Source organism: Rhinolophus sinicus, linkage group LG04 (assembly GCF_036562045.2).
Source record: "Rhinolophus sinicus isolate RSC01 linkage group LG04, ASM3656204v1, whole genome shotgun sequence".
Classification (NCBI taxonomy): Eukaryota; Metazoa; Chordata; class Mammalia; order Chiroptera; family Rhinolophidae; genus Rhinolophus; species Rhinolophus sinicus.
The window spans coordinates 160124340-160147199 of NC_133754.1; the positions used below are offsets into that span (position 1 = coordinate 160124340).

At 45.4% G+C, this 22860-nt stretch overlaps 1 protein-coding gene across 1 annotated transcript; it reads left to right on the plus strand.

The window, feature by feature from the left end:
* On the plus strand, window positions 1–21215 carry NANS (N-acetylneuraminate synthase). The gene is made up of 6 exons (XM_019729204.2): window positions 1–403; window positions 5859–6074; window positions 14717–14816; window positions 15639–15793; window positions 18893–19159; window positions 20986–21215. Exons 1-6 carry the CDS (start codon window positions 272–274, stop codon window positions 21193–21195), a joined length of 1080 nt encoding a protein of 359 aa, XP_019584763.1. The 5' UTR covers window positions 1–271; the 3' UTR covers window positions 21196–21215.
* The last annotated feature ends 1645 nt before the right edge of the window (window positions 21216–22860 follow it).

The following is a 22860-nucleotide window of genomic DNA, read 5'->3' on the forward strand; positions in this document are numbered from 1 at the left end:
ACGTCTAGATCCTGCAATGGTCACGAACCACGCTTCCCAACGGCGAGCCAACACGCCCAGCCTAGCAGGACGCCGGGCTCCTTCCTCCCGCGCTATCACCCTCCTAACGGGTAGCTCCGCCTCCTGCCCCGATTGGCTGGCAGGAGAGAGGCGGGGCCCAACGATTGGCTGCGCAGAGGCCGCGGGCTGACGTGGCGGGGTCGACGTGAGCGCCTGCAGAGCTGCGGACTGAACTGATCTGAGGCGGCGGCGGCCAGACCCACGCGGGGCAATGCCGCTGGAACTGGAGCTGTGTCCTGGGCGCTGGGTGGGCGGGCAGCACCCGTGCTTCATCATTGCCGAGATCGGCCAAAACCATCAGGGCGACCTGGACGTGGCCAAGCGCATGATCCTTATGGCCAAGGTGAGGGGAGCGCCCTGGAGGAGAAGCAAGCCGGAAGGGTGCGGGGCCTGGGGATGGCCGGTCTGGGAGAGGGGGGTCCCTCCACCCCGCTCTGTAAAGGGGCGGGGCCGCGGGGAGCCGGGACCCTCTGCCTCTAGCTTGCCAGGGTCATTTCACAATCTTTCGAATTCTCTTTTTCATCCCTCCACCCTGACTTGCAATTGCCTCCCCGACCATCCCTTCTTGGTGGCAGAATGATCTTTCTAAAACACAGATTTGATCAGGTCGTACCCCTGCCTGGCACCTTCAGTTGTAACCCTTTTCCAACATATTCAGAAAGAGTCAGGAGGCTTTGGCTAGAAATAAATGACAAAGATTTATTCAAGGGTCTTAGAGTTTGGAAACGCACTTAGGCAAAAACCCAGAAGTGTTCCAAAGAAGAAAGGAAAGTTAAGAGTTCTTATAGTAAAGTCACATCCTTGAGAATAATCAGTCCTGCATCCTTAGCACTTGGCTTGGTCCAGGACACGTCAGTTGGATGTCAGGTTGTCTGGATGATAGATGCCAGGAATTCTGGTCATGTCCTAACTCCTTAGGGAATAGGCAGCGAGTTATCTGCAGGTTTGATGTATGTCGGCATTGATCCAACGAACAAAGTGTGTTGTACAAGGTGTGATTAAACAATATGGTGAATGTTTAAATAAAAAAAAAATTACAGTAAAAGACACATTGCCATTAATCCCCCTCAAAATACTCCCCCTCATTTTGAGCACACTTATCCCATCATTCTTGACACTTTCTGAAGCAGTTCTGAAAGTCCTTTTTTTGTGTGTTTAGTTGCACTGTCATGGCTGCCTCGATGTCCTGAATCATTTTGACTTTGGGGAAGAGCCAGAAGTCGCATGGTGCCAGATCTGGTGAATAAAGTGGATGAGGACACACTGTAATGTTTTTATTTGACAGAAATTGCTGTACCAGAAGCAATGTGTGACATGCAGCGTTGTCATGATGGAAGATGATTTACAGCACACTTTAAAACACAACTTCTCTCAACCGTAGCTCATACCCGACTAACTGTACCAAACAAGTTGAAACTTGTCACACACTGTTACTAAGGTTTGACATGCTGCTTCCCGTATTGAAGATCCCTGCCTTTCTGTTGGATGGCCCTTGGCAGCAGCATTCACCGTATTTTGAGATCACAATGGGAAGGATCTGTGTCACATATTGCTTCTGGTACAGCAATTTCTGTCAAATAAAAACATAGTGTGTCCTCATCCATCTATTCATGAGATCTGGCACCCTGTGACTTCTGGCTCTTCCCCAGAGTCAAAATGACCATGAAAGGTAAAGGTTTTGAATCAATTCAGAACATTGAGGCAGCTACAACAGCGCAACTAAAAACACTCAGGAAAGAGGACTTCCAGAACTGCTTCAGAAAGTGGCAAGAATGATGGGATAAGTGTGTTTGATGTGAGAGAGAGTATTTTGAGGGGGATTAATTACAATGTGTCTTTTACTGTAATCAATTTTTTAATTTAAACATTCACTGTAATTTTTTATCACACCTCGTATCTCTAGGTATTGATGCAGGACTGGAAAGTTCAAAAATTTAAGTTCCCAGGCAAGTGCAGATAAGAAAAAGAATCATTTTCCTCATGCGTCAACCTTCTTAATACTAATAATTTAGCAGTTTGGTTAAAATGACTCCGTATTATTTTTCTCTGTCTTCACTTTCCTCACCTTTAACATAGCCTTCAAGACCTTGATGACCTGGCCCCTTCCTACCTGTCATTTTTCATCTCAGACATCTTCCAGTGACACTGAATTACTTCCCAGAATTTTTGGAAGTTCTGGAAGTTGCTGTGGTCTTTCTCACCTGCCATTTGTTGTGTTTGGAATGTGAACTGGTCAAATGCCAGGACACTGGGTTCAAATCCTGACTCCAGCACTTACCAGTTATGTGAACGTAGGCGAGTTACTTAATCTCTGTGAGCCTCAGTGCCTCATTTGAAAACCAGACTTGATAATAATAGTACTTGCCTAAGAGTTACAAGGATCAAATGAGATAACTCATGTAAAGCTCGTAGCACAGTACTGGGCATATGAGGTTCAATACTGTCATGTTCCACATAACGATGTTTGGGTCAAAGAGAGTCAGCAGTGGTCCCGTGAGTTTATGATGGAGCTGAGAAATTCGTATTGCCTAGTGACACTGTAGCCATTCTAATATCATAGGGCAATGCTACTTATATGTTTGTGGTGATGCTGGTGTAAGCAAACCTGCTCAACTAATTACATAAAAGTATAGTTGACCCTTGAAGAACGTGGAGTTAGTCCCCCACTCCCACCCCACTGCAGTCAAAAATCTAAGTATAACTTTGACTTCTCACAAAACTTAAGTGACTCTCCGTATCCACAGGGGATTGATTGGTTCCAGGACCCCCGCTGATACCAACATTCTGGATATTCGCATCCCCTATTTAAAATGGAAGAACAATGCACATAGTCAGCCCTCCTCATCTGTGGATTGGTTGAGTCCATGGATGCAAAACCTAGGGATACAGAGGGCTGACTGTATATTTATTGAAAAAATTCTGCATGTAAGTGGACCCACATAGTTTAAACCCATGTTGTTAAAGGGTCAGCTGTATAGCACCATTACGTACAGTACATAATACTTGATAATAAATGATTATATCACCGGTTTTTGTGTTTACTATACTTCTTATCATTATTGTAGAGTGTATTCTTTGTACCTATTTTTTTTAAAGTTCGCTGTAAAAGTGTGCTGTGCCAGCAGCAGCTTCATACATCTATTTATCTTGTTTCTTGATTGCATCATTTTATCTCGTGCTTGATTTGATCCTGTGTTGTTTTGTACAGTAACATGCTGTATAGGCTTGTGGCCAAGGAGCAAGGGGCTATGCCTGCGTATAAAGTAGGCTCTGCCATCTAGGTTTGTATAAGTACACTCTGTGCTGTTCACACAAAGATGAAATTGCCGAGGGAGACATTTCTCAAAAAATAAATCTGCTTGAATGACTGTAAATGTTCATGATTAGGTTTTATTTTAGTCTTTCAGGACTAACTGCTTTTATGGAACCTACTGAATCATAAAAATACCTTTAAAGAGTAACAGTTGCTAACATTTTTTAGTGCTTATCCATCAGCTAATTGGGTTAAGTGCTTTACATGTACCATCTCACTTAATTCTTACAATGGTGCGAATGCTGTTGGTCTCATTTTAAAAGGCTCAGAGAAGATAAGTGACTTGTCCAAGGGCACACATATAGTGAATAATGGATATCAGAGCTTTGCTCCTATCTGCTGGGCTCTGAGTTTTATACTGTAACATTGTTTTCTAAGGGGAAATTCCTGCTCTTCATTAAAGCAACAACCTGTTTTTCTGAGGAGGTGTACCCTCTGAATGCTGAAGTTGTAAAAATACCTAGAGGTGTTAAAGACATGGAAATAAAGTTACATTTTTTCTCTTTTTCTCTTGATTTTGAAAGATTGTTGGGGGGGGAGGGGGAGAAGAATGAAGACGTTGAGGCTAAGTTATAGTAGAAAGCACTGGACAAGAATCAGATATCATTTACTAGCTGAATAATCTTGGGCAGGTGACTTTTCCTCTCCAGACTTCAGTTTCATTTGTTTTACAATATGTACATTTTAAATTTAAATTAGTGGAATTTTTTGAAATGTTTATGTTTTAGGATTTTTTTTTTTTGGTCTTAGTTGCCAAATGGAGTCACATTTTTGTCCAGTGTGTTATGTACAAGCTGGCTTGTTCATATAATGAATGTTTGCGATTTTAAAAGTTGAGTTCATTCAATCATTTTTATTTTATTAAAACAAAGCTTATTGTATATATGAAAAGAAAGCTTCTTATAATTAGAGATTTGCTAACTGAATATACTTTTAACTTTTAAATTTTGATGCAAAGGGAGCATCACACCTTGGCTCGTCCTGGAGTTCTGCTGCTTGTTTTTTTGCCGGTAAAGAAGAAGTAAAACCTTGAACCAAGAAACCATGAGTATAATAGTAAAACAGAGACAGTAATTGTGTTTTTCTGAACCTAGAATTCACCATAGCATGACACAGATAAGGAAATCACTCATTTTTAGGAAAGAAGCTGAAAAGAGAAGAAGAGGAACCCATTCTCAGGTTACCCCTGTTGTCCTGTGGAATGTAGTAGACCTTTATCTGACCTTTATCTTGTCTTTAGTAGTATCTGCTACTTCACTTTTATCATCTTCCTGTAAAGGGAAGATTTGCCCAGATGAAGACAAGCTTTTTAACTTCTTGGGGGTTAAGTTTACTTCTTGAAATAAAGGTGAGAAGCAAAGGGAGCCTGAGGGACACTCTGTGAAGACCTCAGCTTGCTGGAGGCCTGGGCGTAGCAGGGGTCCAGGCTGCTGTCCTGGGCCAGGACACACATGGTCTGTAGCCTTTTGGAAAGCGATCTGGCTGGCTCTGCTGGAGACTCATTGTGCCCTCTGGTCAGGTCACTCTGAGCCTTGGGACCTTCATCTAGACAATGAGAACTGTGTTACCCAATGTCACTTTCAGTTCTAAGGTTCTTTGAACTGCTTTCCAGTGTCCAGTCCTGACTATGCCATCTTGTGGTTTTCCCAGGAGTGGAAGCAGCATTCTTAGCGCAAACATTTCTGGAGTCAAGGTTTTGAACAGTATGAATACCTCTGTGTGTACAGAAGTGTCAGTAAACTGAGATATTAGAGGAGTTGCCTTAATGTTTCTATTGAGTGTTTTTTAAAAACAATTTTGAGAGATTGGAGGCTGAGTGGCAATAGAATTATAGCTTTTATAGCTAGACAATCCAGCTTTTCTATTATAGCTTCTGTTCAGTCAGGCTGGGGCATTTCTAAGTTTCGTTTATTTGCTTTTTACCCCAGAACCTCTTGTTCAAACAAGATATCATGCAGTAAAGCACAAGTGCAAAATGGCTAAAAGCAGAATTGTTCCTTTGTTTCCTGCCCTGGTAAGGGGCTCCTCAGAACAGTTACAGGTCCCGGAGCTAGCCCAAAGCAGTTATTTGTATAGATAAAGAAACTGAGTCCAGAGACAGCAAGTGATTTATACAAGAGTTAGGCTCAGATTCTGGGTTTTTTTCTCCTGAATTCTAGTCCAGGGTTCATTTTACTATCCTCTGCTTAGTTACACAACTTAATAGCTTCCTAAACGGTTTGATTAATTATTTTTAATGTTACAACATAAAGCTCTCTAAAAAGCCCGTTGCTTTTTTTCCTTTTAAGGGGAAAGCCCCATCCCTGACCTTTGCTTCCTTTCAGACTTTTTGCTTCTCCTGTTCTTCGTGTTTGGAGGTTCTTAACACCTCTGTAAATCAGTATTGTTTTTAAAGATAATGGTGTCATAGCAGTTTCCCCAATATTTCTCTTCTCTCTGAGAATCCACGACAGGTCATTGAAAAGAGCCCTAATCTGTGTTGCAGGAGTGCGGGGCTGATTGTGCCAAGTTCCAGAAGAGTGAGCTGGAGTACAAGTTTAATCGGAAAGCCTTGGAGAGGCCGTACACTTCGCAGCATTCCTGGGGGAAGACGTATGGGGAGCACAAACGCCACCTGGAATTCAGCCATGCCCAATACAGGGAGCTGCAGAGATACGCCGAGGAGGTTGGCATCTTCTTCACCGCTTCTGGCATGGATGAGGTGAGCCCTCTGCCGCTCTGTCACTGGCCACTTTAGCAGACCCAAGGGGCAGCGGGTGGTCTGCTGGCTTTTGGCTTAGAACCAGCTCCAGCACTTGCTCACTTTAGACTTTTCTGTGCTTTCTGGACCTAGAGCTACCCATGGCATTAACCAGATAAATGCCCAGCTAAATGGAAGGCCAGAGGCAGCAGTGGCCCGATGAGAGTTTGTGGGAAGAGCACCATAGTTTTCCAAACAACTTATGTCTGGGAGTAGAGTGCAGCCACGCTGGAATCTCAGAGTCCCTCAAGCTTGTGGGAGACCCCCACTGGGCCAGTTTTCCCCCAGTGAGAAGGGGCCTGGATTAGGAGTCAGGAAAAGTCAGTTCTGACAGGTGTCTACCCTTGCTGAGTGGCCTTGGCTGATTTAGGTGGGGTGGCATTTGCGTCATCCAGAAGGGAGTGGCACACAGGCTGGCCATGCTGACATCCTGGAAGAGTCTAGCTGGTGCCAGGTCTCGGGTCCCATCTGCTCTGTGACCTGCCTCTTCAAGATTCCTTCACATGCTCTTTTTTATAAATGTAAAACATTTTTAATTGTAAAAAGAATACCACAGAAAGTTTAGAAAACAGGATACGGGGGGGGGGGGGGAACGTGACCCATAATCCCTACAGCGTAGCTCTTTTTATTTATTTCCTCCTGAAGTCTTTTTATACACTATTTTATTACCTGGTTTTTATATTTGTGAATATTTAGTTCCATGTATGTTTTTCCCAGTTCACATTATACCACAAGCTTGTACCCATAGCTTGTTTTTATTCCAGCTTTTTTGAGATCTAATTGACATACAACTCCCCACATGCTTAAAGATTTTAGTGGCAGTGTAATGTTTATTTTGAGGATTTAGAAGGTACATAACCATTTCTCTACTTTTGGACATTCAGTTTTTTATGCTTATAAATAATAAACTTTGCAGAAATGGATCACTAGATGAAACCTAAGAACATTTGTGTGGCTCTTTTAATCAACCAGAATATTTAAAGTGACCCCAGTTCATTCTCTAGGCCTCTGACCCTTTGTGCCACAGTTCCAATCCCAAAATATGTCTGTAACTTGAGACCAAGGAAGCATAAGGTTAGTGTAGGCCATTCGTAGTTTAAAAATGGGTGGGACGGCAGAGAACCTGGGCCTCTGAGCAACTTGACAAGTCTAGGCTTCCGTTCTGTAGCCCAAATTCATTCCTTCATTCACAGGATTGATAAGCATGACATTCTTCAGATCTAGTTGTGTGTTTAACAATCATAATTTCTTACTTTTAATTATATGTTATAGTTTACAAAATGTCTTCACATACAGTGATATGGTTTATCCCTGCTGTGCCCCATTTTACAGATGAAGAAACGGAGGCTCAGGAGGGCTGGGAAGTTTGTACAGTGTCACACAGCTGGGAAGGGGTCTTGAAGGCAGATCTGTAGCCTGCCTGGCTCAGCATGCTTTCTACTGTCCCTCAGCTGCCACCTGGGCATCAGTCCAGGTGTGTGTGGCTTCCCAGCACTTAGCAGAGCTTTGGGCTTCCCCTCTTCTCTTTGCCACTCTTACATTGGTAGCTGCTAGATAGTCTCTGGGTCTGAGAGCTGCCCCAGGGACAAGGGGACATTCTTTAGGAAAACCTACCTAAAGAAGTTGCTTAAAGCTATTGCTGGTTTTTAAGCAATTGAAATGGTGAGGCAGGGGCCTCACTCCATGTCCAGTTCCAAATCTGAGAACTGGGTTTGCCCAAAGTCAGTAAGAAGTGGTGACACATCAGAAGGGAATGGGTAAGTCACGTAGGTGTCAACAACAAAACCGACAGCCCAATAAGATATTTCAGGGATGTTACTGTGCTACTCACAGCCTGGGAGAGTTTCTGAGATTGTGTATGGTGTCCTCTAAAGACAGAGAATTGTTTTTTAACAGACAAATCAGAAGGTTTGCCTCTGGTTAAATAGTAATCTGTCTATATTGTTCTTTCAAAGACCTGCTGTTCTTTCAAAGTGCTGGTCACTTGGAGGACAGCAGGATGGAATTCAGGCTTCGTGGCCTAGGAACCAAGCATCCTGGAACGGGGCATTTTTTTCTGATCCCACCTTACATAGTTCTTCCTGAGGGAATTCTTCCTGTGGCCCTGCTTGGTGCAGGTCTCCACCCGCCCTGTTACGTTCTCCTAGTGCTCTTTGCTTCTGTAAGGATGTGTTAACTGTCACTCCTTCCTACCCGACTGTTAGTCCCACACATCCCTGGTGCCTGGTGCGCAGTAGAATGAATGAATGAGCCAAACTAAAGAGCTAGTGGCTTTTATCAGATCCTGAAAGGATCTGTAAGTCAAAAAAGGTTAAGTAGGAAAGAGTGTGGGTCTTAGGATCAGAAAGGTACGTGTTGTTTCTGGTTCTGCCACTAACTAGCTGAGTGATCAAGAATAAGAATCTTGAACACTTCTTGAGTGTTTCTGATACACCAAGTTCTGTGCTAGGTATTTTTAATGTATCAACTCCTTTATTCCTCTTAACAACCCCTTGAGATAGGACAATTGTTATCCCCATTTCACAGATGAGGAAAGTAAAGCACAGAGAGGGTATTGATAGCTACTGATCAGCAGAGGCTGATGTGGACCCATGCGGACTCAGGTGGACTATAGAGCCTCCCCTCCTGACCACACGCTTCCTGCATCTCCCCAGGCCTGTTTCCTCATAGGAAAAGGGCACGGGGGTAGAATAAAAACACCCAGTATGCAGGCTTATCCTGTGGAGTAGGTGAGACCATATATGTAAAGCACACGGCTCAGGGCAGGATCATGTCTGTGTGTTTACCGCCGTGACCCCAGATCCTGGTGCAGTGTCAGCCCATAGTATGTGCTTAGTAAATATCTTGCTAGAAGGAAGTTCATACCCAGGAAGTGGCATTGTTTTCATTACTTGCTTGTTTTGAGTATCGTGGGGTTCAGAACCTTGTGGAAGATTTCTCTTTGGCAACTGCCTGTAGGACTCAGACACTCAGGGACAGCCAAATGCTCATCCACACAGGGCAGGTTTGGGTTTAGGAAACTACTAATTGTTCTTGTGCCAAATGTGAGTAGACTTAAAAGTCCTGGGCAAAACTTTTGATATGAACTGATTTAGTAACGAGTCATTAAGTAGACAGATTTGTCTTGCAGGACCCATAAACAGGCTCTAGAGAGAATTTCCAAAGAAGGGTACAGTTGGATCCCTAGTATTGTCTTGGGAATAAGTGTACAGCCTTTCCCAGAGTAATTACTTTGAGAAGTACTTTCATTTGGAGGACTAAGTCCTGACCTGTTTGTTAAAAATAATTAGTCTCAGTGGCTTAGTGATTCTCCCCCACCACCACCATATAGTTGCTTCCTCAAGACATTGTTTTCCTAAAACCTGAGCATACCTAGCATTGAGTCCAAAGTAAGGAGAAATGGAAGAAATGTCATCCGGGAATTTCACTGAAGTGACAGCTAAAAACAATAACAAACCGAAATAACAAAAAATAAACAAACCAAAGAGTATGGCAGCGGTTCTCGAAGTGTGGTTCAGGAATTCATGAGATCTTTCAGAAGGTCCACAAGGCCCAAACATCTTTGTGCTCCTCAAATGTTATTTGCCTTTTTCACCGCCACTCTCTTGCAAGTGTATAGTGGCATTTTCCAGAGGCTGTGTAATGTGTGATGAGAGCGTCCCTCTGGCAGTGGTTAATGAAAGGTGGGCTATATGTTCTTTTTTTTCTAATAATAGTTTTATTGACATACCGTACAATTCACCCAATTAAAGTATGCAATTAAAGTTTTAGTGTATTCATAGAGTTGTGTGACCAAAAACACAGTTTTAGACCATTTTTATCACCCCAAAAGGAAACACTGTACCCATTAGCAGTCATTCCGCATTCTAATTCTCCCAGCCCGAGGTAAGCACTAACCTGTTTTCTGTCTGCAAATTTGCCTATTCTGGACAATGCATATAAATAGAATCAGACTCTGGGTGGACCTTTGTGACTGGCTTCTTTCACACAGCGTCATGTTTTCCAGGTTCATCCATGTTGTAGCACGTATCAGTGACATCTGAATAAGATCAGTGGACTCTGTCAGTGTCACTTTCCTGGTAGTTTTGTAAGCTGTTACCAGTGGGAGTTACTGGGTGAAGTGTACTTATGATCTGTCTGTGTTATGTCTTATAGCTACGTGGGAAACCATAATTACAGAATGAAGAATCTATATAAACAAAAGCTCTGTAGAGTCCTTAGTAATTTTTGTGAGTGTAAACACCAAGACGTGTGGGGCCCCATGCGGAATGGCGCAGCCCCAGGCGGTGCTGCCCACTGGTCAAGTGCATGGACCGTGGGGTCAGGTGTTGAGATTAAGGGTCTGCTTGTCACTCGGCTGTGTCGGGGTGTCCTGTGGGGCGTATTGGACGTCTCAGTGCTTCCGTGTCTTCCGCTGTAAAGTTGGTTAGTACCTGAGCCCATTTTATAAAGTTGTTAGGAGGATTAAGTGTGACCATTCACATAAAGCATAGCGCACAGCCAGCACTCAGCAAACAACAGCTGTAGTTGAGGAAAACAACCTAGGCCGAGGGTCTGGACGTCTGGGTTCTTGCCTTGTTCTGCTCTAAGTTAATCTCAGTGTGAGCTTGCAAGTCCCATCCCTGCTCTGGGCCCCCATTTCCTCCTATGGATGTGAACAAACCACTGTCCAAAGTCTCTCCTGGCTCTGATGTGCTGAGCCGTCGTAGGACCAGAGGAGACGTCACTACAGTGACGTAACACCTGGAGTGAGGACTTTCCTGCTCAGTCCATGTCTGCAGGCACCTGAGCTCCCAAATGCGGACTCAGGAGACAGGGCACCTCTTTGCATCTGTGAGGCTGCTTAGGAAAACTCACTTTAGGTTATTTGTTCCCAGGCGGCTTCAAGGTGAGAAGCAGGAGCAGTTAGGAGATAGATAGGCGCCTAGGTGTTGGGAGTTGGGGGCTGCTTCTTGGCCTGCACCCCTTTGGCTTCCCAGGAAGCACTTCTGTGTGGGGTATAGAATGTGTGCTGTGCAGCCATCCTGAGTTCAGGTCCAGGTGCTGACACTTACTATGTGGGCTCGGGCTCATCATGGTACCTCTGAGCCTCAGGCGTCCCCTCTGTAAAAATGGGGTAATAAAGATGCCCACCCACAGGGCTGTGGTAGGATTCAGTGAGATAAGACTGTGGGGTCCAAGGGTAGTGCAAGACCTGCGTCCACTGCTTGACAGCTTTTCTGTTACTTAGAACCCTCCGGAGTTTTTCTGCTCTACACGATCTGGGCAGGGAGACTCCTCTGTCCTAGGAATGCCATTTGTTCCCAGCTGGTCTCCTGACTGACTTGGGCACAGGAGGGGAAATGCATTGTTAAGAACCTTTACAAGAGTTAATTTGCTTTGCCAGCCAGGCCCCTTTGCTGAACTAGCACGTCCTGTCTACCCAGCAGTTAAAAGTGGGTTGGTCCCTTGTTCCGTGTTTACCTGGCAAGTGGCTCTGGGTATTTAGCCAGCCTAATTTCCTTATGGACATAAGTGCTTCTTTTCTCGGCTCTGCGCTCTGCATGCTGTCCTAGGGTGTTCTTTGTTTGCTAAGGAAAGGTGAGGGTGTGGCAGCCCCTCAGGGCACCTGGTCAGAGCTGCACAGGGTATGTGGACCTGGGCTGAACCGAGCAGAGCCTTTGGTGTTAGTGGAGAGTTCTGTTCAGAAAGCCCATGGAAGCCGATGGAGGTGGCCCTGAAGGACCCGCTGCCCTCGCACACAAGTGGCCCATCCTACGAGAGCGGCCCTTCCCTCCCAGCTCCACCTCCGCTTTCCTCCTCCCTTCCTTTCCTTTCCCAGCACTGCAGTGGGCCCCTTTTGCCCCCCCTTGCTCCCTCCCCCAAGGCGTGGTGCACTCTAACGGCAGGGGCTGAGGGCACCTTCCCCTCTCCATTCCTCACCCTGAGCAGCTCTCCAGCACCCCTTCTTCTCCCCAGTCATCACCATGGGCTTCTGTTTCCTTTCCTATAAGATCCCAAAACTAAGGGGAGTGGAAGGGGCTTTAGAAAAATCCCAGCTCCTCTCTTCTGTTACCTCTTAGATCAGTGGGCCCCAAAGTTTCTCACAGGACATGAAATGGAAAGGGGATTCTGGGCACACATTGTCAATCTTCATTAATGAATTTAGAATCAGTAAAGCCCCTCCCCCCAAATAAACAAGAGTTCTGAATTTAAAAGCTTGGGAAACACGGGGGTAGAAAAAGCTGGACAAGTGTATTTACTGGGACCCTGTAAGAGGGAGCTCTGGCAATGCAGCATTTCACCCAAACCAGTTTGCTGGTGGGACCCTTTTCTGTGTTTTTAACCCAGTTGAGTGCCCAGGGAGGGTCATACTGGCTAAGTTCTTTTCGGGCCAATTCCTTTCAGGCCTTTTGCTGTGGGGTGGGCGGGAGGGGAAATTGAGAGGCTGCCTGGCTGCGTCGCATCCCTAGATAGAAGGGGAATGGACAGCTGGGTGGGCAGGTCTAGGGGAAGCCAAGGAGCCCACAGAAAGAAGGGGGCCACTGGAGCTGATGCAGCCTGAGTTGGCCGGGGCACCCGGAGGGAAGGCTAGCATCACCCCAAGACTGAAGTTGGCGCCCTTTTCAGAGATCAATCTGAAATGACAGTTTTCTGAATGGCCACTAGGTGGGGATGGTTCCCAGGAAGACTGCAAAATGATGCAAGTCTGTCTATTCCTTCCCAGCAGGAATTTGCCCCCTTTTCCTCACTTGAAAAGTGTGGATTTTACAACTTCCGTAGGTAAGCTTTTATGAAGTGCTTTTTCTGCATTGGATCCTTCCTTGCCCCTGCTCGCTCTGCACCTCTCCTGAATGGGCTTAGATGTCTCTGTATGCCCTTGGGGACTTTTCCATCAGGAGCCACTCTCTCACAAGTTGAAAATTATATAGAAGAAAACTTAACATAGAGGTTTCCCTCTGAAAATATTTTCAGACCTAGTCCTCTGAAAATAGAAAATACTCTCTTTATCTGCCAGATAGCGTGAAAAGGGTGAGAAAATTTGACTTTGTTCAATAAACATTTAAACAGTGTTTTTCAGTTCCATTCTAGGGCTGCTTAACAGTGTAAGACACATAAACAGGAGAGAGTGAGCTAGAAAAATACAGAAGGGGAAGAGATAAGTAGAAGGGAGGAGTCAGCAAGAACTGCAGCAAAGGTGGCTTAGCACACTTGGAGGTAAGTGGCGCTCGGGCCACACTGGTCAGCGTCTCTTGGACAAAGGGGGTTGCAAACTGCCCTTGAACTGTTCATTGGCTGCTTAACCTCTCTGTATGGCTCTCCAGCAGCTCTAACAGATACATTATTACAGGACTTACATATGACGAAAATTATCTTCTGATGCAGCCACCGTGATTGGAGTAGCTCATCACCTGCTAGGAAGATGGACGAAGCTCAGGCCCCAGGGGGTTGATTTAAAGACCCTGTTGGCAGAATGACCTTTTCACACTGTTCCTTATCACCCCGGTGCCTTTTGGATTTTCAGGATGGTAACCTAGCTCCTTGCTCCTCAGAGGATGATTCACAGAGCAGCAGCCTTGGCATTGCCCAGGAACTTACTAGAAATGCAGACTCTCAGGCCCTACCCTAGACGTTCAGTCAGAGTTTGCATTTCATTCGGATAAGATCCCTGGGAGCTTCGTGTGCTGAATTTAAAGCATGGAAAGCACTGACCTAGCCCGTCAAGTCTTCCAAACTCACTTCTGAAACCTAGGCAGTATTTTAGGATAGATAGAACAACTTAGATGTGTGGGAACATTGATTCTCTCCACTTCTGATTTTCAACGTCAATTTTTTAAAAATAGTAGTAAGTGGTAGTTTTTCAGGGTCTTGTAATTTGACAGCAAACTGAGATTTTACTCCTTAAACTGTAAATGGTCTACTGATTTCCTTCTGCACGCGCTTGCTGACACTTCCCAATCTCCTGAGTCTTACCGATGACTCCCAGATAAGGACAGTGGAAGGCCCTACATAGGTGACCTCAAGCCGTGATGTTATGTCAACACAAAAAGCGACTGAGGTTCCTTTTTTCTGTGGGTGGCATGGTTTGAGGTCTGAAAGGGCTTGGATTTGATGGGCCCTGCCAGCTGTGGATCACTGTGTCAGGGCTGGGCCATAAAATGCTCCGTTTTTTCCTCTTTTGGCAAGGACTGAAATGGCCTTTCTTCCTGGCTTTTTGGTCCTGTGTAAAGGGTAAGGCCTTTGAGGGATGTTCATTTTCTCACTTGCCTTCACTGCCTGGTTTTCTGGGTCAAGATTAGGTCATAACCCGTTTGCATTTGTTCACTAGGCTCTGGGGCCCCAGGCCCCTGGGGAAGAAGATCTGGCCAGGCTTCTGATTCTTTTCCAGACTGAGTAGCCAGCGAGGGCCAGCATACAATGTTTGCTGGACAAATGGATGGGTGGCTCTGAGTGAAAGAACGTTTGAATTTGAATGAAATCTTGGACTGCTTTCACGTTGTTGGGAGCGCTCAGTCCCACTTGCTGGTGTGAGGAGGGGATTTCCTGTTTGTATGTGGCTCCTCGCCAGTCTTGAGGGCAGTGTTTTTGAACAGAGGTGAAAAAAGCTCCTTTGATTTTTGTAGATGGCAGTTGAGTTTCTGCATGAACTGAATGTTCCATTTTTCAAAGTTGGATCTGGGGACACTAACAATTTTCCTTATCTGGAAAAGACAGCCAAAAAAGGTGAGTGTTTAATTGTTGTCATAAAATCTGGGGGAGTCCAAATCATGTTTTTACTTCTTTAGTGATAACTAAAGGAGTCTCATGAAAACAGACTTTATTTAGAAATCTCTTTTCAATTGACATGTACTTCCACTTTTTCATGTGCTGACTTGAAAGGGAAGAAATTAAGGATGACAGTTGTTACAAGAATGTAATTAAACATTATTTTTAATTTATAACACATTGTATGAAATTGAGGATAGGACACTGTATATAAAGCGTATTAGAGGAAGCTCTGCCTTTGAGAACTATTCTGTAGGTGTACTATCTAATGTCTGCACGTGATAGTTGGTAAGGTGGTTTTACAACACGAATGATCTCATTTGATTCTCACAACCACCCGGGGACTGAAGCAGGTCATATAATTATGATGCTTTAGACTTACTTCGTAGATGAGGCATCTGAGACCTCACAGCCAGTAAGTGGCAGCCCTGGGCCTCACACACAGTCATGCTCTTTAATCTGGGGTCTGTGCTGACCCTACCCCACCTCTTAATCCAATGAGATGTTCCTCTTTCTCTGAGGAGTATGAAATTCCTCTGACTCCTTCATTCAGTTCACTTCGCTAAATGAGAGTGTTGGCGGGCGAGGGGCGTCTACAATAACCACGGTCGAGGGCAGGAACCCACCGAGCTCACCTCTGTTCCTCCACAGTGGCTGGCAGTGTTTGAGAGATGTTGTGGAGGCCAATTGAATGATGAGACCAGCAGTTGGGGTGTGCTTGAGGGAGAGTCAGAACCCCTAAAGAGAAAGTGACGATGGTGTTGGTGTTGGGTCACTCAGGCCGCCCAATGGTGATCTCCAGCGGGATGCAGTCGATGGACACCATGAAGCAAGTCTATCGGATTGTGAAGCCCCTCAACCCCAACTTCTGCTTCCTGCAGTGCACCAGTGCCTACCCGCTCCTGCCGGAGGACGTCAACCTGCGCGTCATCGCGGTGAGCTGGAGGGAGGGCCGTTATCTCCTTGGGCCGCTGCAAAATGGCTTTTTTTTAAAAAAGATTTTATTGGGGAAGGGGAACAGAACTTTATTGGGGAATAGTGTGTACTTCCAGGCCTTTTTTCCAAGTCAAGTTGTTGTCCTTTCAATCTTAGCTGTGGAGGGCGCAGCTCAGCTCCAGGTCCAGTTGCCCTTGCTAGTTGCAGGGGGCACAGCCCACCATCCCTTGCGGGAGTCAAACCGGCAACCTTGTGGTTGAGAGGACGCACTCCAACCAACTGAGCCATCCGGGAGCTCAGCGGCAACTCAGCTCAAGGTGCCGTGTTCAATCTTAGTTGCAGGGGGCAGAGCCCACCATCCCTTGCGGCAAAATGGCTTTTATTGGACCATGTACTGTGGGGAAAATGTTGCCTTTTTACAGCCAAAATTCTGACCACCTTGATGTGCTTTGGTTTTTTGTTTGTTTTTGTTTTGTTTTTTTAATTAAAGTTTATTGGGGTGACAATTGTTGGTTAAAGTTACATAGATTTCATGCATACAATTCTGTATTACATCATCTATAAATCCCACTGTGTTCACCACCCAGAGTCAGTTCTCCTTCCATCACCATATATTTGATCCCCTTTACCCTCATCTACCTCCCCCACCCCTTGAGGTGCTTTGGAATTGGAACATCCTTTGACAATCTTGCTGTTATAGAATCAAGTTAGAACCAACTGTGCAGCTAAGGGAGCAGACACATTCTAAAGAGGGTGATTGTTAATTAAATTTTCTTAAAACCAATCTTAATTTTGCACATTTTAGAGTTTAAGGTGGAGTCCTCACAGTTTTCGATATACATTTTTTTCGCTCATGTGTGACGGCCGTCAGAGGTTCCTCTTCTGTGAATTGCTGGCCTATGTCCTTTCTTAGTGCATTGTCTTTTTTTGTATGTGTGGTAAAATGTACGTAACATGAGGTTTACCATCCTAGCCATTTTCAGGTGGCTAGTTCAGTGGCGTTCAGTACCTCCACCTTGTGCCACCATCACCACTGTCCATCTCTAGAACTTCTTCATCCCAAACTGAAAATCAGCCCAGTAAATACTAACTGCCCATTTCTCCCGCCCTCAGCACCTGGCAGCCACCATTCTGTCTCTATGTATTTGACTACTCTAGGTACCTCATATAGGTGGAATCATACACTATTTGTCCTTTTATGTCACCTTCCTTCACTTAGCATAATGTCTTCGAGGTTCATCCGTGTTATACAGTATGTGTCATCACTTCATTCCTTTTTAAGGCTGAGTAACAGTCCATTGTGTATATACGCCACATTTTGTTTACCCATCAGTTGATATACATTGTGGATGTGTCCACCTTTTGGATGTTGTGAATAATGCTGTTAGGAACATTGGTGTACAAATCTCTTTTTGTTTTTGTTTTTTTCATATTGAATTGTAGGAGACCTTCATGAAACTTCTGGCTTTTCCTGCTCTGTGTTATGTGCCAGCTCTGTTATTTTCTACCAGTAATTCTGAGCATCCCTGAGGCTCAGACTAGTTACAGTGACGGCCTTGAGGGAACTGGTTAGAATGACAGCCTTGAGGGAGCTTTTCCTTTCCCAGGATTTGTCTACTCAAATTCAATCAGTTTATAGATGGTGAAGTCTAGTCCCAAAGGGAAAAGAACTTACTTGCCTGGGATCTCACAGTAGCTCGGTGGCAAAGCTGGGACTGGAATCCTTTGTCTCTTACTGTCTCAAGCCAACTCTATCAGTTTCTCCTGGTAGCAATTGAAACTTAACTTAATTAGGAATGTATGTATGTAATTATCATACAAAAACATTATGGTAATATTAGTGTAATTCTAAATATGTGTATATATGAGGTGTGACAGTTAAGTTTGTGAAACTAATTATCTGACCTCATATACACACATAATCCTGAAATGGCAATTAACCAGTTTTATATTTTCCTTTGAGTACAGTATTTGACATTTTTTGTGATAATGTAAGCTTTTGTACATGTTGCTATGCAGTCTTCATATTTAACTTTAAAAAATTAACCTTTTTTTGAAAACTGACAGATCTTTTTACTTAAACTTTCTATCCCTCCCAGTTGATAGTCTTCTCTATTTCTAGCCATCATGAAATAATGTTATTTTTAAAATTTAAATATGATTTTTAGAAATTCAAACAGCTTTGAATTACGGAACATAGAAAGTAAACATCCTCTGTAATCCCATCCCACAGAGATTACCATAATCAGCAATTTAGTATCTGTGACTCCAAATACTTTTCTTGATTTTCTCTCTCTGTGCAGCATGGTCCCGCTTTCCTTCCCCGCCCCCTCCAAGGTGCAGTCATGCCTGCTCTCTTGACACCAGGGCGCAGTGAGCATTATAAGTTGCCAGCCCTCCCCACCTCGGGCCCAGCCCACCATATTACAATGGTTTGAAGCCTCCGCCCCAGCATCGTGCATTCCCTTGTCCATCTCGTCCTGTAAGCCTGCTTTTCAAGGCCTTTGCCACTCAGCTTCCTCATCTTTTATTAAACCCCATCTGGGTCTTTCTAGTGTGCTTAAGCTTTCTGGTCACCCTCACTGACAAGACTCACTCAACTTAGAATGTCTTTTGTTGCATTCAGTGAATTATAGATAACAAATTAATTATTTACCATTTCCACCAAAGGATTGTTCGGAGATTGGGCTGTATATATTATTGATGGTGATATTTGTGCATATAACACACTTGCTTTCAGCAGCTCAGGCTAATTAAATGTGACAGGTGCTTTTTGGATGCGTTTAGGCATTCGGTTATAGCTCTGTTGTCATTCCTGGCGGTTTGCGCCATGTGAAACATTCTTAAAATGCATTCTTGATAAGAATAGCCATTATTCTGGGGGCATTTACAGTGTGCTGAGTGCTTTTCATGAATTTACAGCAGCCCTCGACAGGTATTATTATCTCCGATGAGGAGAGGCCCAGGGAGCCCAGTATCTTGCTTGCAGTTGCACAGATAGTGAGCGGCTAAACTGGACTCTAACCCAGATCTGCCTGGCTCTGGAATATATGCATAAAGCACCACAGTATTTAATCTTTTCTTTTTCTGTTTTAAAGGAATATCAGAAGGTCTTTCCTGACATTCCCATAGGGTATTCTGGGCATGAAACCGGCATAGCAATATCTGTGGCTGCAGTGGCTCTGGGGGCCAAGGTTTTGGAGCGTCATATAACTTTGGACAAGACCTGGAAGGGGAGTGACCACTCGGCCTCACTGGAGCCTGGAGAGCTGGCTGAGCTGGTGCGGTCCGTGCGCCTCGTGGAGAAGGCCATGGGCTCCCCCACCAAGCAGCTGCTGCCTTGTGAGAGAGCCTGCAACGAGAAGGTGGGTGCCGCCCGACCCTGCCAGGCTCCACTGCTCTAAGGGGCTACAGTGGGCTTCCCTGCCAGGTAGTCAGGACCAACCCTGTCTGAGCCCAGGCCAGTGGGATGAATGTCGCTCCAGCCTGCTGAGTCTCTCTGGGCTCAGATTAGCAGTGGGAGAAACATGTCCTTTCAGGCGACTGTAGCAGTTCCTCTGACCACCTAGGATCATCTTGTAATTGCTGACTAAGTCTGTGAAGCCTGTGGCCCCAGTTTCTAGACTCCAGGAGATGTAAGGGGGTGGTGGTAGTGTCCAGGGCCTTGTGAAGCACTCAAGTCAAGTCTGGGGTCCCTTGGAGTAGGTTAAGTCTTGAGAAACATTCAGGGGTTCTGTGAGACGGGGAGAAGGGCCTGTGATATGTTGAGGGATCCTTAATTGGGGGAGGCACTTGGTAAAATAAGGGCAGTGGGTTGTCTTGGGCGTTGGTGGGTGGCTGGCGGCAGCAGATTGTCTTGGGGTTGATCGGTGGCTGGTGGCAACGGGTTGTTGCAGGGGGCTGGTTGGTGGGAAGGAGCAGTTTAAGCTGTGTAGCATTGACCTTCAGACAGAGGAAATGCTGAGGCTCACTGCCTGGCACACTGACCATCTGGGCTTCTCGGAAGCTTTGGCCTGGACTGGCCTTGGCCTCTGAGTCATAAAGCCAGGCGTCCCGGGGTTGCCAGGAGTACACACGCCTAGTCTGCTGCAGGCTGGCTGGGTCGAGGCAAAGATCAGCCATCAAGCATGTGTGGGGAATGCTGTCGTCTTTTATCCTAGTGGGGACCCACTCTCTCCCCTCCAATCAAAGCTGCATATGCATCAGGAAATTAATAGCAAAAAGAAACAAACTCCTTGCTAGAGGAAAAGGGGAGAGAATTATACCAGAAACCAGATGAGAGTTGCGCGTTTAATTTGGTTCTGAGTCTCTGGCTCCCCGAGCAAACAGTGAAATATAACAGGATGCATAATCTGATAATCATCCATGGACAGACATTTTGTCCTGGCACTAAATTCTAGAATGGATTCCTTGGCCCTGACATGGAAGCTGTAGCATAATCTAATAGATAATTTAACAACATTATGGACAAGACGTAGAAATGCTGGCCATGAACTTCAGGTATCCTTCAGTCTGCTCCCCTGCCTGTCCTGTCTGCCCCATCCTAGGAGGCCCCTTTTCCTGTCTTCTGAACATCGGTTGTACTTACCATCCTGTGAGCCCTCCACATTCCTATTTTGCTGAGCAAGGTGACCGCTATATTCATGTCCCTTGAGAGCAGTGGGCAGGAATGAGGAATCCTAGGTTCTCATCCCAGCTCCCTGCAGCCTTGGCCAATGCACCTGCCCTCTGTGAGCCTCAGTTTCCCCATGTTTAAAATGAGATCTTGAATGAACTAACTGATGACAAAAGTAAATGACATAACTTTCACTTACCAGGAGCAGTCTGTGTTCCAGGTAGATTACACAGATATCACCAGTCCTTGTTGTCGTCTGACAAGTGGAGGCATTGTTAGTTCCCATTTTACAGAGGAACTCAGCCACTGCTGGGATCTGGACCAGCTGACTGGGATTTGGACCTGACTCTGTTTGGTGACATTATCTGAGCCCTTTCCTTTGCACTTTATTGTGAAGGCCCCTCTTCCTACGTTGGCTGAGTCCCTTCCAGTGTGAGATACTCTATGAACCGAGGGGGAAAATTTAGTCCCTATTATCAAGGTACCTTGTGAACACTGATCGGGGACCTTGGGCATAAAGCAACGTGCACTAGTCCCTTTTGTGAGACTGGCACTGAGTCTTCATTTTATCCACAGCTGGGCAAGTCTGTGGTCGCCAAAGTGAAAATTCCAGAAGGCACCATCCTAACACTGGACATGCTCACTGTGAAGGTGGGTGAGCCCAAAGGCTACCCTCCTGAAGACATCTTTAGTCTGGTGGGCAAGAAGGTCAAGGTCACTGTAGAAGAAGATGACACCATCATGGAAGAATCCGTAGAAAATCATGGCAAAAAAATCAAGTCTTAAAATAAAGTGCCATTCTCTGAGTTCTGAATTGCCTTGCTGGTACTGTTGGGTATGTCTGGGTGAGGTGGGGCAGGAGTGGTGGTCTCCAGAGACCCGGCTGTCAACCACTAATAGACAGTAGACATTTGGGGGCCATGCCCTGTGTCAAGCCTGTTGGAGGGATACAAGAGAAAATACCACTGCCTCTGCTTCAGGTTGGTGGGCCCAGAAGGGGAGGTGGGCTCAAAAGCAAATCATCACCCTCCAGTTGTGTGGATGCAAGAGGGCCGAGCGCTGGCTGTATGAGTCCTCTCCTTTAAGCCTTCATTCTAACTGCCCACAAAGCCAACACAAATGACCCAAAATCTCCTCTCCAGACCTCCAGCCGTCTCTCTCCATTGCCCTATTCCCTGCCCACCCTGGGACTCTGTCCAGTTAGTCTATGGTGATCATTTGGTATTAGAGCAAGGGTTGATCAAAGGGTCTTGCAGGCAGAGAAATGCCCAAAGTACTCATATCTCTGGGAGGAAAGAGAGGGAAATGGCATTCATTCCTTATTTCAACAGATATGGAGGGCCTGCTATGTACCAGGCCCTGCTTCATTTAGGTCTTGAGAATATAGCCCATATCCCTTCCTCATGGAACTTCCATTCAGATGGGGACAGGTGCACAATAAACTAAGCGCATAGTAAGTAAATCAGTCTGATAAAAGGTGACATGTGCAATGGGGAAAAAAAATAGAGCCACGTAAGGGAGATGGGGAATGTGGGGCTTGGTGTATTTATAGGTTGTGGCCACTTTGAATATGGTGGTAATGCTGAAACCAGTCCTTCTATAATCCATAATGAAATGATAAACCCAGCTAATAAAAAAGATCGCTTTTACTTCCTTGAACTTTTCACAGAGATCCCATGTTATATTCCCCTTTGTTCTTTGAATCAATAGAGATTAATTCTTTTCGAATGTATTTTCAAATTCCTAACCTTTGTTTACATTTGACCTTGTTTACTATAACTCCTCTCATTTCAAAGTGTTTGAGTCTCTTTTCAAATGCATACATTAGCCTTTTGAAGCTTCTTGTCAGTGTAGAACCTCTCTCACAGGTAGATCCCCAAACAGTTTCTGGAAAAGCACTCCTGTGTGTAGGTGGGGTGGGATAGGAATCTCGGGAAAGTTAGAATAGCCCAGGCTACTCTGTAAACTTCGGGTGGGTTTCCCTCACACGGCAGGAATCAGTGAGGCTCAGAGATGGAAGAGCCCCTGAGGTCACAAATCTTAATTGTCTTTTGTGTAGAGGACTGTTGGAAAGAATTGTGAAGGAGGGCCATTGTGTAGAACACACTTCCCACCAGGGCACAGAAAGAAAATGAGAGCCTGTGTTTATGGTATGTGCGGGTAAGGTACGGGACTGCCCTGAGGGTGGAAGGATTGATATCAGGGCATATCTCTAGCCCATTCAGGTTGGGAAGCTCAGTTCTAGAAGACATCCCTGAGCACCTACCAGGTGGGAGATACAGTGCTGAGCCCACAGTGAGGCAGCAGATGGTCTCTGTCGGAGAGTTCACAGCCTATTGGATGCAGTTATCTCCACAAACAGAATCCCATGTGTGTGAATTGCTGAGATGTTTTCCAAGAGTCATGGGAGCCATGGGAGTAGGGATGGGTGAAGAGGTGAGGCCAAGAAGG

Bases quoted from the DNA above. Each gene is read 5' to 3' on its own strand.
- NANS (XM_019729204.2), top strand. From the start codon at position 272: ATGCCGCTGGAACTGGAGCTGTGTCCTGGGCGCTGGGTGGGCGGGCAG. The intron at 15,794-18,892 runs GTGAGCTGGAGG...TCTGTTTTAAAG, and splicing joins TCAACCTGCGCGTCATCGCG to GAATATCAGAAGGTCTTTCC. The intron at 19,160-20,985 runs GTGGGTGCCGCC...TTTTATCCACAG, and splicing joins AGAGAGCCTGCAACGAGAAG to CTGGGCAAGTCTGTGGTCGC.